Source organism: Diplodia corticola, assembly GCF_001883845.1.
Source record: "Diplodia corticola strain CBS 112549 chromosome Unknown scaffold39, whole genome shotgun sequence".
Classification (NCBI taxonomy): domain Eukaryota; kingdom Fungi; phylum Ascomycota; class Dothideomycetes; order Botryosphaeriales; family Botryosphaeriaceae; genus Diplodia; species Diplodia corticola.
This window is the reverse complement of record NW_017971518.1, coordinates 42,589-56,478: the sequence shown is the minus strand read 5'-3', so window position 1 is coordinate 56,478 and position 13,890 is coordinate 42,589. Positions and strand designations below refer to the sequence as shown.

General features: G+C 56.7%; 5 protein-coding genes across 5 annotated transcripts; 3 read left to right on the top strand and 2 right to left on the bottom strand.

Annotated features, from left to right (window-relative positions):
• Positions 1-456: 456 nt before the first annotated feature.
• On the top strand, positions 457-1,578 carry BKCO1_3900018 (plc-like tim beta alpha-barrel domain; the record flags this gene model as incomplete). Its single annotated transcript, XM_020275324.1, has 1 exon — positions 457-1,578. One exon carries the CDS (start codon positions 457-459, stop codon positions 1,576-1,578), a length of 1,122 nt encoding a protein of 373 aa, XP_020128555.1.
• A 932-nt stretch (positions 1,579-2,510) lies between these two features.
• On the bottom strand, positions 2,511-4,671 carry BKCO1_3900017 (atpase aaa+ type core; the record flags this gene model as incomplete). The annotated part of the gene is made up of 4 exons (XM_020275323.1): positions 2,511-2,899; positions 2,952-3,161; positions 3,225-3,627; positions 3,682-4,671. 4 exons carry the CDS (start codon positions 4,669-4,671, stop codon positions 2,511-2,513), a joined length of 1,992 nt encoding a protein of 663 aa, XP_020128550.1.
• A 1,526-nt stretch (positions 4,672-6,197) lies between these two features.
• On the top strand, positions 6,198-8,125 carry BKCO1_3900016 (tir domain tetratricopeptide repeat aaa atpase domain; the record flags this gene model as incomplete). Its single annotated transcript, XM_020275322.1, has 3 exons — positions 6,198-6,661; positions 6,716-6,939; positions 7,002-8,125. The coding sequence occupies 3 exons, from the start codon at positions 6,198-6,200 to the stop codon at positions 8,123-8,125; spliced, it is 1,812 nt and encodes a 603-aa protein (XP_020128549.1).
• Positions 8,126-8,747: 622 nt separating this feature from the next.
• BKCO1_3900015 (het domain containing protein) lies at positions 8,748-10,910 on the top strand (the record flags this gene model as incomplete). Its single annotated transcript, XM_020275321.1, has 1 exon — positions 8,748-10,910. The coding sequence occupies one exon, from the start codon at positions 8,748-8,750 to the stop codon at positions 10,908-10,910; it is 2,163 nt and encodes a 720-aa protein (XP_020128548.1).
• A 202-nt stretch (positions 10,911-11,112) lies between these two features.
• BKCO1_3900014 (ste20-like serine threonine-protein kinase-like) lies at positions 11,113-13,344 on the bottom strand (the record flags this gene model as incomplete). The annotated part of the gene is made up of 1 exon (XM_020275320.1): positions 11,113-13,344. The coding sequence occupies one exon, from the start codon at positions 13,342-13,344 to the stop codon at positions 11,113-11,115; it is 2,232 nt and encodes a 743-aa protein (XP_020128547.1).
• Positions 13,345-13,890: the final 546 nt, after the last annotated feature.

The following is a 13,890-nucleotide window of genomic DNA, read 5'->3' as shown; positions in this document are numbered from 1 at the left end:
CCTGCGACCCTGCGACCTGCGACTTGCGACCTGCGACCTGCGACCTGCGACTCTCCGGCACGCGTGCTGCGACAACACCGCCGGCCGAGACGTTTGGGCTCGTGTCGCGGCCATGCGCCGGCACTGGCAGCACTGGCAGCTCGCGCACGCGGCTGGTGGCTCGGCGCGACATTTTGCTTAGGGCGGTGGCCGCGGCGCTGACGACGCGCGGATGCTAGGCTCTGCTGGCCCCAGCGGGGCAGTGCAGGAGACAAAAATATATTGTAGCAGCCCACACGCCCCGAGTAAGACGCACGCCGGCCTAGTTAAAGACGTGGCTCCCGTCTGCCCTGACCGTTGTCTTCCTATCCGCTCGTGTATTATTTCCCGCTAGCCTCTGGAGCTCCCACCACTCGCTGTTGCTCCATCAGTCGTCACTGCCCAAAACAGAAACACCACAACACCACGCCCGCAGCCATGATTTTCCGAACCCTCGCCCGCGCAGCTTCCGTCCTGCCGCTCCTCTCGCTCTCGGCCGCCGCCGAAACCGTCTGCAACAATGCCGCCTCACTGTGCAGCAAGTCCTATGGCAACGTCACCCTGCTGGGCGCCCACGACAGTCCCTTTCTTGCCGACTCCACCACCAGCTACTCTTCGTCCGGGAACCAGGACTACAACTCGACCGTGCAGCTCAACGCCGGCGTGCGCCTCCTGACCGCCCAGGTCCACCACTACACCGACGACAACGCCGACGAATGGCACCTGTGCCACAGCTCCTGCACCCTCCTCGACGCCGGCAAGCTGTCCGACTGGCTCTCGGAGATCAAGACGTGGATGGACGCCAACACCAACGACGTCGTCACCCTCCTCCTCGTCAACTCGGACGACGCCTCGGCCTCGGACCTGGCCGCCGAATTCACCACCTCGGGCATCGACGACTACGCCTACACGCCCGAATCCACCACCGAGGCCCCCTCCGAGTGGCCGACGCTGCAGTCCATGATCTCCAACAACACGCGCCTCGTCACCTTCGTCGCCTCGCTCGACGCATCGTCCAACACGGCCGCCCCCTACCTGCTCGACGAGTTCACCTTCCTGTACGAGAACGCGTACGACAACACGTCGCCGTCCAACTTCAGCTGCGAGCCCGACCGCCCGACGTCGCTCAAGGGCGACGCCGAATCCGCCGCCAGCGGCGACCGCCTCTTCCTCATGAACCACTTCCTCTACGCCGAGTCCGCCTTCGGCATCGAGAGCCCCAACACCACGTACCTGGCCACCACCAACTCGGCCAACACCACCGACGTCGGCGAGGGCTCGCTGGGCGAGTCGGCCGCCTCGTGCAGCGAGACGTACGGCAAGGCGCCGTGGGCGGTGCTGGTCGACTTCTTCAACGTCGGCCCCGCGATCGAGGCCGTGGATAACCTGAACGGCGTCGCGGGCGCGACGAGCGGCCGCGCGACCGTCAGCGAGGAGAAGATTACGCAGAGCACGGATTCTTCGGTCAGCTCTGCGGGCCGAGCGAGCTTCGGGGTGCCGAGGGGTGGGGCTGCGGTGGCGGCCGTGGTGGGCGTCGTTGTGGCGGTGATGGCGCTGTGAGGGATTCTTGTTCTTTCTTCTTCCCTGCTTCTTCTTCCTCTTGACGGTCACGAGGTCATGACGCTCCTTTCTTCGTTGTTGGATTTGTTCTTTCTTATTGGTTGTAACTTTTATATCGTCTTCCACGTTGGATGTCACGAGATGCGAATAGGGTAGGTCCTGGTCTATGCATAGCCTACGGCGTTTTTGGGTTCTTTTCTGGGAGAGTTCTCTCTCTCTCCTCTTGCAGCATGCATAGCGTAGACAGGGTTGTAAAGTGGTTATAAAAGGGGGAGGCATTGGATTTGGGGATAGCATAGCAGCAGCGCACATGTTCGAAGCGAAATTATTAGATAGAGAGGCCGAAGTTGCAATACCACAACCGCATTCAGAGACCAACCATCCACCACTCGGAAACTGTGCACACATGGCGAGCGAAGTGCGAGGGCGCCACGGCAGTCACTCGGCGCATCTAGCGCCAAACCCGCGACGTACGCGTCCTCAATCTCACGTCCACGCAATGTGTAATCAGCCAAGCCGCACAGCTGAGACACTACTTATGGACCCCCTCGTCGGCACATCTAATTCCCTGAGCGACCCCGCCTCGCGCCGCGTCGAGCCGATAAGCTTTTTTGGATTGCCGTCCCTGCAGCTGCTGCTGTCTGTCATGCAGCAGCAGCACATGCCCACTCATGTCGATCAAACGCGCATCGTGCCGCTGCCGAGAATCCAACGACCCACCATCCCCAGACGTGCGGGGGATGGATGCGTTACACAAGGTACGACGGGAAGTGTAGGGGATGGAAATGAGGGGTGTAGTAGGGCTTATGAATGGACATGTCGTACCGCTGCTTCTGAGGCTTTGGAATAGACGTAAGAAGAAGAGAAGGGTAGATTCTGCCAACCGAGGAACAGCAACAGAAACAGAGTAAATACTACGGACAGAAGAAGCGTTACTGAATGAGAGGCAACGGAGACGGCTCTGCCATGCTCGCGTCAAACGCCATCATTGCAACCATGGCCGAGTTGATATGAGTAGAGTTGAGAAAGCCCCCTTCTCCAACAGCTACAGAGTGGGCAGTCCTGACAATGTTCTTGATTTGCCGTCCATTCAGTTCCTGCGAAGCCAGATGATCCAGGTATTCCTCGGCCCACCAGAAGTGCACCTCTGACGTCGCTTTTTGGATGAAGGTTTTCCACAGCTCGCGACGGGAGTCGAAAGTCAATGCGGGATAGTGGATAGCGATGTGAATTCGAGATCGGAACGCTGCGTCGATGCTGCGCACTCTGTTCGTGGTGAGGAACAGCATGCCCTCAAAGTACTCGAGCATGCGTAGGAACACTACGACTACTTTTAGCGGTCTGTTACGGGCGCGTCTGGGGAGATTGTATACCTGACACTATGGCGTTTCGCTTCAAGTCGTGGTTTGATCCGGCGCGGGTTTCCAAGAATATGTCGGCCTCGTCCAGGAGCACGATTGCGTTCCAGGTCAGCGCAAGTTCAAAGGTCGAATCCAAGTTCTCCTCGACGGAGAAGGCATCGACGCCCAGATCACCGCATCCCACGGTGAACAGGGGGCGCTTTGTGAAATCGGCAACGCTCTCTGGAAACCAAGTCAATTGAAAACGTACGCGATGAGCACGGGCTGGGGAAAGCAGTGACTGACCGGCAGTGAGAGTCTTCCCCACTCCGGCATCACCGTGCAGGAGAAAGACGATACCCTTCCCTTTGCCAGAGATGATGTCGTCAAATGTGACCCGTCTAGTGGAATGAACTCTTACCACCGAAGAAATCATCTCCTTTTGATCCAGCGGCAAAATGAGTTGGTCAAACGCGCTGTCATTGAATTTGACATCCTCGATTTTGTCGACTTCAAACAAGGCCCACTGCCCGTTGGCGAAAGAGTATCCAGGAATGTCATGCGCGCATGTTATCAAGTCCGTCTCACTCATTCCAAGATGCTCGTCCTTCTCCGGGCTGTAAGTACGATTTTCGTACTCAATATCAATTGAGTGACGCGGCAAAACTCTGTCAAAGGTTTTGACATCAATCATGATCCGTCCTTTTACCTATGCGATGTTAAAACAAAGAATTTTATAACGTAGATGACAGAAGGGGCTTACAGTAGTCTCGTAAGCCTCAACGCTGTCAGTATCATTGAGGAACGTCCCTTTCCGACAACGTGACAGCGCCATGACCTCACCGTTGTAATATTGATGTTTGGCTTCTCGAAGGGACACGAACTTCCTTCCTCTTTCTAAGAGCTGCTCACGAACCTTTCCTTTCTCGGGATGATACTCTAAAGGGAAAACGATAAGTTCTCTGACGGGTTTCCAGCCCTGATATGGAGCAATCCGGACAACCCAAGCAACAGTGCCGAAGACGTTTCCATCGTAGTTCATCACGTCGGCCGTCACAACCCAGTCCTTTTCTTTAGACGTTGGAGTCTTGAACTGAAGTTCCATAGACCGGAATCGCATGGCTTCAGTGGATTTGGAGAGCTTGTAGAGCAGGATATCCCCGGGGCGGAAAAGCATCCAGAGGTTCTGATATTCCAGCCCCGGTTCCGATGTCGATTGCTCGATATGATCAACGAAGCTGGTGATTGCACGATGCAGTGCACGGAATGTGTATTGGAGCAAGAACCTCACGTGCTCCTGCTCGTCTTCATCCTGGAGCGTTTTGCGATAGGCCTCGAGCTCCTTTCGGTAATGGAAGATACACCTTGGTTCGTTGATGATGATTATCGACGGCGCATGCAAGTCAACGCCTGGATAGCGCTGAATGGTCTCTCGGAGGGCCTTCTTCATGTGGGGTGACTGGATGTACAGCTCGGTGTGCTTCATCTCCATTGCATGGTTGAAGATCCTCTTCAACACGAGCGCAGAGTTGAAATCGCTGTCTTTGTCTTCCAGCAACTCACTCTTTTTGCCGACTTGGAGGAAGACGCGTTCGCCTTTGGAATTGTACCGGCCATCGTAAGTCTTGATTTCGCAGTCAATGCCCATGGCACCCTCATCTTCGGCTGTTCCGAACGCGTGCGCGAAGGGATCTTCCAGTCGTTGAGAATCCTCGTCCATGTCCGAAGCGGATTCAAACACATCATTCTCCATTGCGTAGCTGTCGGGGGTTTCGTGTCGTTCGGTGTTGGGTCAGTGCAAGGATGCGACCGTCAGAGGCAGGCAGATTTGTGAAATCAAGCGAAGAGGGAACAAGGCTTAAATATTGCTATGAGTAGAAGTCCGGTACGTGCCTTGCACGGAAGTAAACGGATGATGATCCCATCAGGCAGCAAACGCTACTCGTGAGTGCCTCCCCTTGACCAACCCATCACATGTGCCATTTTGTGCCTTTTCCATGCAGCTGATTCCCGTCTCCTTGACGCGGCAGGGTGGAGCCGTTTGTGGCTGACGAGGACCAGGCTGAACCAGTGGAGAATTTCTGGAGACCCGTCGATGCATTTGAGACGGCATGCATATTGTGATATGGCTCATCAGCCATACCCTGGTTCAGCCAGCGCTCCATTGGGCTGGCGGCACTGGCGGGGTGTGCGCCACGAGCGGCAGCGGGCGTCTCGCCCGAGCTTGCAGGTCCGGAGGCCGCCCCACTCCAGTGACGAGTAAGAGTTGTGTATTCATGACCGCTCGAATTCTAAAATTAATATAGATCGCGTCAGACAGGTAGATTATTCTCGCTTCCTCACTTATCGTACCTTTTCAGGAGGTGCAATCGCACTCGACCCATCAAGCGAGCGACCTTGCTCGCAGTTTGCCATTGGGAAAATGGGGGAGGTTTTAGTTTCTTCAGAAAGGCAGAAAAAATCAATCTCGACTATCTTATTGATCAAAGACGAGTGGAGCGTGTATCTTGAATGTCTGCGATAGAGCCATGTTTTAAATATCAACGGCTTCCGAAGACCACGAGAGGCCGCGCGCGCGTCTGAACGCCTCACACCTGTCCTCACCAGCTTTCTGAGCTTCCAAATTTCTATGAACTTTTGGGGATTTTCGTTGATACATCAAAAATACATTAAGATATCGGCCGGGCTTCTGCGGAGAATCTAGCCATTCGCCAATATCAAGTAGGCAGCGATGGTAAAACAGCCCCGAAAGTCCTTGCAAAAGTCCCTGTGTTAGCTTCGGCTCCAGACCTGTGATGTTGCCGAGACAGACTTTTGCAGTGCAAAAGTCCAGTACAAAAGTTCATGTTGATCACTGCCTTCCAAGGGTAAGCACTCACACGACTCTACGAGGAGTCGGAAGGCGGATGCCGAAAAATTACCAAAACTTCTTGGCTTGCTTTTGGAATGGGGCTATCATACGTAGTGGCAAGGCCGACGTGGGACTTTGGTGGATTTTCGAGGACTTTGAGGAGGGAGCAGGGGTCTTCCTGCAATGCCTTCGGGAGTAAGATTTCCCAGCTCTACCGAGTGATTGCCTGCATGTGGCGTAACCTCTCGCAAGACTTGCTTTCTTTAGTCAACAGGTTACTGCCCAACAAACTGACGGTTGCAGCCTTGCCCTCATCATGCCACGCTGGGATCGTCACATGCCCCAAGCCACAAAAACATCTGCATTTTGCGAGAGAAAACCCCTATAAACGGCTCAAGGCAGCAAACAACTTGAAAGGAAACGCCGTCATGGACATCAACAGCTTCATGAGTGGTTTCAACGGTTCGACGTGGGATTCACAGTTTCAGCAGCTGCCACAACCGAGCTCCTCGAGTACCAGCCGCTACCAGCCAAACGAGTATGCACTCGACGGTCGCAGTGCCAACCACGGGTTCAGACCGATACAAAGCTATGGTCCCCCTTCCAACATGGCTCGTCATGTCTCACCAATGCAACACACAGGTCGAGCTCAATCACTAGTGTTCGGCCATATTGGAGCTCATGCTATTCCGTCCGTTCCATTGTTCCAAGAGATGTCTGAGGAAACAACTTTCACTGCACCAGTGCAGCAGAGTGCGCCTCCAGGACGCGGCGCCACTCAACCCCTCGACTGGACGGCAAACAAGGCACTGATCGAAAAGTATTACCTCGAGGAGAACAATGATCTCAAGACGACAAAGCAACTCATGGAGGGGCATAATTTTTCGGCCACGTAAGTGATTTCGTCTTGTTGATTTCAGTTTACCGGCTCGCTGACCCCTGTTAGCGAGAGGCAATACAAGGAGAAGTTCAATGAATGGGGCTTCCACAAATACATCCCAAACAATGTAGCGCGATACATGGAAGCCAAACTGGACAAGCGCAAAAGCGAGGGGCAGAGGACAGTCATCCGCATGTCTGGGCAGCGGGTTGAAGAGGCGCAGGTCCGCAAAGCGGCACAAAGAGGGAAGAAAAGGCTCAGGGGACAAGCTGATGACATCATTGTGACTAGTAGGTGCACCTTTCTGGATTTATGATCACAGAGGTGGTGAAAGGCTAAATCTGCAACGCAGCTCCGTCTTGGTTCGACATCAGCACACCCTCGAACCCCTCAGACTCCCCTCACGAGACATTCACGGTCCAGTCAGCCATCCTCTCGCCCTCGGAATGGCACCGACAGCCCACTGGCATCGAAAGAAGCCAGCGACGTCCGGCCCCGACCTTGACAGAGACCGGCGGAGATCAATACTATACCATACGAGAAGAGGCTGAAAGACTTGATCGTCAAGGGCGCGTTGAAGAGGCCCAGATCAAATACCAGCGAGCGCTTGATGGCTTCAAGCGTACTTTGCCCCGAATGCACGATGACACGGTGTCTCTTGCGTACGACCTGGCAAGATTCTACCACAAGCACAGCCAGTTTGGTGAGGCGACCTCCGTCCTCCACTGGCTCAACAAGAGCGCCGCCGAAGCATGGGGGCTTGGGGATGTGCGGTTCACAAAGCACATGGATGAGGTGGTGAGCCTGCTTGAACATTCCGACCGAGCTGCAGATGCTGTACAGCTTGTTGAGCGGTTGGCCGCGACCATCTCTACAGAAGAGATCAGACCGGCTTCGGCTCTTAGCGAACCTACAGAGGTTCGCTCCGCCGAGTATAATCTGCTCCTCACTCGTGTCCAGGTGAAAGCACGGCACCCGGAAGCCGAGAGCAACCTGCGTAAACTGATACAACAATGCAGCCAAGTGCTGGAACGGCTCCCCGGGCAATCTCTCCGAGCTCAGTCTACCTTGATCGAACTCTACTTCTCCGTTGGGAGCGAAAGACGCCAGGCAGAGGAGCTTGACAATGCCGAGAGAAAGTTCTGGGTGATCGCGAGACTGAACTGCACCTGGTCGAAACCCCTTTGCCATGCCGCACTCGAGCTTGTCTCAAAGCACATCGCAGCTGCGCGCTACAAGAGTGCGGAGATGATGCACAACAAGATAGCTGCGAATGCGGAGAAGGCATTCGGTGAGTGTGGCGAAGAAACCATCCAGCTCCTGATCGACATTGGCATTCAGTACCAGAAGTCACACGCGTGGCACTATGCGAAGCCATTCTTCCAGCAAGCCTGGTCGGCATGCATGTCGGCGTATGGCGTCAATGATGAACGGTCGCTCAAGTTGGAGAAGAGTTTGGAAAAACCAGCATTATGACATGGGCTCTTCCCCTGCTCCATCTCAGCAGAAGCCTGAGGGACAGCACTGGAAGCGGATCTCGTTCCGAAAGTCTGAACCAGAGGATATTTTCTCACCTTTTTGATCTCATTTTCACCGGTTTCGGTTTTGACATTGAGATTGTCATGTATGAAAGGGTCAAGAAAGTGTGTGTAGGTTGAGTCATGAGTGTTTCAAGATGTCGGCATCATGGACGAATAATGGGAAGGAAGCAACGCATCACTCCGGTCAGATAAACTAAAAAGAAGATTCCAGATGTGCAGCTCGGTGCGTATCGAAATATTTGTGTCTCGGATGTCTGTGATACGTCGTCACGTTGTGTATGCGGGGGAAGGCTGGGAACCGACCACGTCGTCGTTGCTGATTGGTAGGACCTTTCATGGGCTTGCTTATCTTGCTTCGTGTGCAACCTCAGCCTCACATGTCTCATCTGCTTGCTGATGTCAACGCAGAAGCGGGGTAGCCCAGCGAATAAGTAGGTTGAATGGTGGGATCAGAGATGCCCTTGGCGAATCCCCTCCTGTGCTCTCCGTCTGACCACTGAAATACTCCAAGTGCATCAGGCAGGATAACCTCCACAACTTAACCGAGCTCGGAAGCGATGCGAGGCAACAGCAAGCAGCTCGGCAAGGCCGGCGCCGTCCACAAACCGCGTTCAGTAGGCAAAGGATCTGATCAAGATTCTTCAAGCACTGCTTACAACTACCTCACTCCGATCAAGAGTCGACAGATCCGGCTTGTCAATCTGCTCCCCGGATTCTTGGACGACCCCATCAGACTCAGGGTTGAAGTCATTTCGTTGGACGATGAGAACATCAAACCCTTCGAAGCTCTGTCTTATTTCTGGGGAGACGAGTCGAGAACACGGACCATCTATTGCGAGGGGGAGATGGTGCACGTCACAGTCAACCTCTTTTCTGCATTGACTTACTTGCGGGAACACATGGAGTCTCGCGTGCTGTGGATTGATGCTCTTTGTATCAACCAGGGCGACAAGGCTGAGAAGTCAGCACAAGTCGGAATCATGGGCGAGATCTACAAGACCTGTAGAAAAGGCATACTCTGGATAGGAGAGGAAACTGAGGAAATCGACGACTGGTGCGCATTCGAGACATTCGGAACCTGCGAAACACTTGGCTTCGTGCCCAGAATACCCGTCGACATTGAATCATACTCCTCCGATGACGGCGATGGCGAAGATCCGGATCATCGCCCGAACAAGGCCAGTTATGGAGTGTCCAGCCCTATTTCAAATGCTTCTGTGCGGTGTGAGTGGCACGGAAATCGACCAAGAATGTCGGAAGCATTCAAGCTCCTGGAAATCCTGGCCGAGGGGATCCATCTATACAAAATACCTGGCTTCGCCTATCTCACATCGCGATACAACACCGATGATCGCCGGTTCGTGGAACCAATCCAAGCGCTGTGGGCCTTGATACGGCGTCCTTGGTGGAAACGCATCTGGACCGTGCAAGAGACCGTGTTGCCCAAGGAGACGACGCTTGTATGTGGGGCTCTGAATATACGGTGGGAGACAATAGTGAATGCAGCCTTGCAGTTACAACACCATGCCAAAGCTAGCTGCTGCGCCTCACTGTACGAAAAAGTCGTTGGCTACCTGTCATACCCCACCCATGGCCGACCCACGTACGAGATACTGGAGCTTTTTCCCCAGGATATCAAGACTTTGCACAGAGTCCGCGGCAGCCTCTCACATCCAGAAAGCTTGGAGCTACTACAACTTGTCCAGTCCTTCGGCCACCGTGAAGCGACGAACCCCCGCGACAAGATATACGGGCTTCTCGGACTTCTCCATGAAGGTCAACGATTGATAGACGTCGACTACAAGCTGGACATGACGACTCTGAACAGGGAGCTCAGCAAACGCATTATCCAGTCACCAGAACGACTATACAGCAACTTCTCTATCATGTACGGGGATGGGAGGCACGTACATTCGAGTCCCCTCCCGTCATGGGCGCAAGACTTCAGCCGCACGCTCGACCGCACCGGCCAAAGCATCGAGGAAGATCGCGAACGGAACCGCAGGGAGTACAACGCATCTGCAAACAGAGCTACCGCGGTCGTCCACCACGGGGGAGCGGTGATGTCGATGCACTGCGTCCACGTCGGCCAAGTCGCCAAGACCACCGACGCGGCCTGCACCAAGCTCGAAGCGGAGACGGTCAAGCATTTCCTGTCGAGCAAATGCGCGCCCGTGATCGAATACCGCAGCCGGAAGAACCTGCTCTACCCCGTCTGTCCCGGCACCGCTCGGGACCCGGACACCGACGTCGAAAACCGAGAGGCCTTCTACCGAGCCATCTTTGGAAACCGCCGCGCTTCCGAGGCCTCGGACGGCGCCAAACGGATTCCTACCAAGAGCGATATCGATCAGCTGAAGACTTGGGTGTTCTTCTGGCCCAACGAGCACCTCCCGGACAACATCCGTTCCCAACTGCTCTCGGACATCGGCTTTCATGTCTTCAACCGCAAGTTCTTCATCACAAAGGGAGGGCTGGTCGGGTTCGGCCCGTCCAACATGGAACCAGGCGACGATATATGGGTTCCCAGCGGCAGCAAGGTTCCCTTCGTTTTTCGACCGCTGGATGGTCGCGGGCCGAAGGAAATGGGGTATTCTCCATCCGACAGTAAGCTCGAGCCTACCAGACACTGGCGCAATGTAGTTGGCGACTGCTACGTGCACGGGGTAATGGAGGGTGAGACCGCGGGCGTTAGGGAATACGTAGTGTTTGTGAAGTGATGCCAACGAAAATGGTCTGGCGTCCGTCCCGAAACCATGCCACATGATATGTCCCGCTTTGAGGCTTCCAACTACAGTCACAGTATCAGCCATCTAAAAAATCGATCGGCACGCCGCTGCAGTCGAACTCCAAGACCTCCATACCACCCACCATCCCACGCCAACGAGCATGTACAACAGCCTCCCTCCCCCTCCCCCACCTCTACCCCACCACCTCCAGCGCCTCCTCCCCCTCCTCCCCCTCCCCCCTCCTCGCCCTCTTCCTCGTCCCCCGCCTCCTCCTCTCCGCCTCCGCCTCCACCTCCTCAACCTCCCCCCTCACCCCCCCAAAACACGCATGCCCCAACGCCTCCCGCGCCCCCACCCTGCCCCCCTCCTCCCACGCCAACATCTCCACCAAAAGCGCAAACACGCTGCTGCTGCTCTCCCTCTCCCCCTCCCCCCGCTTCTCCCCCACCCTCCCCACAGCGCCCCTCAACGCCGCCACCCTCCCCGCCCACACCCCTTCCTCCTCCGGCACCCGCCGCCACGGCAGGCCCGGCTGCACGAACAACTGCCACCCCACCACGCCGAGTGCCCACACGTCGACGGCGGGGCCGTATGTGGGTGGTGGTGGCGGTGACGATGATGGCGATGATGGCGACGATTGTGGCGGCGGAAGAGGCAGAGGCTCCATTTCCGGGGCGAGGTACGGGATGGTGCCGACGGTGCCGGGGCGGGGGTGAGCGCGGGGGGCGTGGATGGCGTGGCCGAAGTCGAGGATGACGATGCGGGGGGGAGGGGGTTTGTTTGTGGTGGTGGTGGTGGCGAGGATGGCGGCGATGGAGGAGAAGGAGGGAAGGGGGTGGGTGGTTGTTGTTGTTGTTGGTGGCGGTGGGGCACTGATGGGGGGCATGGAGACGATGCCGATGTTTGCGGGCTTGATGTCGCGGTGGATGAAGCCGTGGGCGTGGAGGTGGGCGAGGCCGGAGAGGAGTTGGTGGAAGAGGGTGAGGCGGAGGTGGAGGAGGTGGGGCGGGAGCGGGGTGGAGAGGGCGGAGGCTGCGGGCGAGGTCGTTTGGATGTGGGCGGCCAGCGTGTCGCGGACGAAGGGGGAGGAGATGAGCCAGACGCGCTCGGGGCGCGGGCCCGTGTACCAGCGCTCGCCGCGTTCGTAGATGGTGTCGATGAGGGAGGAGAGGTTGGGCTGTTGCACGTCACACTTTCGTTCAGCGTCTTTTCGGGCTTCGTTTGCTAGAAGCCATGCGTGTGTTGCTTGTTTTCTGCTTGGATCGAATGTAGAGATAGAGAGGATGCTTACATGACCCGGCACCTTGGCGCAGATATCAATCTCCCTCATGCACTCCCTCACGCTCCTCTGCGTCCTCACCACCATCTTCGCCGCCGCGATCCTCCCCGTCACCCGATGCCTCGCCGCCGTCACCGTCCCGAACGCGCCCCTGCCCACCGTGCCCCTGATCAGCCAATCGCACAGCGGATGATCCGCCTCGGCGGGGCTGGCCAGCAGCTCGCGCGGCGGCGTCGCACCGGCACCGCCATCCCTGCCTCCAAACGTCTCGCGCAGGAACTGGCCCAGCCGCTGCTGGAACGCGCGCTCCTTCGCGGGCCCCCCGCTGCGCACCACGTACTCGAAGACGTACGCCAGGTTCCCCAGCCCGATGCGGCACCGCGGCTTCGCCAGCACGCGCCCGCCGCTGTCGAAGCTCTCGTCGCCCAGCACCACGACCGGCCGCCGCGGGTTCTCGACGACCAGCATGAACGCCCCGTTGCGCTCGAAGGCGAAACGCGCGTGCAGGCCCGCTAGCCCGGACGCTGGGACCCGCGTCTTGGCTAGCAGCAGGTCGACGCCGCCGTGGTTGCGCACTGTGGAGGCGGAAGCCGGGGTGGTGGTGGTGGTGGACGGGTTTCCTTTGCTTTTCTTCCACCGCCCCGACCCGACGCGCCAGCCTAGCGGCGGCAGCTCGAGCGGCGCGTCGAACGAGAAGCGGTAGTGCCCGGTCCAGACGAGGCGCGGGTCCTGCGTGGCCGTCTCCTCATCCGTCTCCGTCTCGGTGGCGCTGGCCTGGGGCGGGAATCCGGACTGGCTCTGGCTTTGGCTCAGGGGCGGGTCCTCGTCGTCATCATAACCATCGGCTGGCCGGGGCGGGTGCTGTAGTGAGCTGAGCGGCACGATGGACTCGATGGAAAGGAAGTTGCGGTGGTAAGGAAAGGCGTCCGGCGCGCTCTTGATCTCTGATGCTACCTCGTCGAAGGCGAGGCAGGCCTCCAGATTTGCGGGCCGAAGGTGTGCGAAACAGTCACATGGGTCTGAGGGCTGTGTGGCCGGGGGCTGCCCGTCGATGTCGGTGCTGACGGTGCGGTGCGACGAGGTGGAAGATTCATCAGCTTCGGTCGGCGTGAGGCTTTCAGGGAGGGGATGCGTGGGGGAGTGCATTAGAAGGCTGGCGGAGTGTGTCTGGTAGTATCAAAACGTGGGAGGGTATGTGGAGATGGCCCGTGTCCATGTTGTTTTGAGGCGACGGATGAGCGACATGGGGTGCGGGGGATTCTGGCCAATGGAATTGCACATTTCTGGTTACCTAAGCTCGCTGATTTCAGGCAGCAACACGCCCTGGTCAGTCCTCCAATGGATTGTAGACCATGTGGGCAATATAGCACACGCTTACAGCCAGAACCGGGCTTGGATCAATTGTCAATCAGATACAACCCTCACAAAAATTGAACACACATGGACATGCAACTGCAGAGCAGCATGTTGATCGTGGAGCCTGCACCCATAGATTTTGACCATTCCAGGTCAGTCCATCTACGCTTTATCCAACCTAAGACTAACTACGGTGTAGGTTCGGGACGCACTTCAGATGAAACTTCTCCTTTCTCACATTCCGTGCGTTCGGCAGACAAGAATTTCCAGGCACTTCTCTTCCTTCCAACACGAGCCCGGAGTATTTCCATTTCCTGCATCTTCTCTTCCACACAA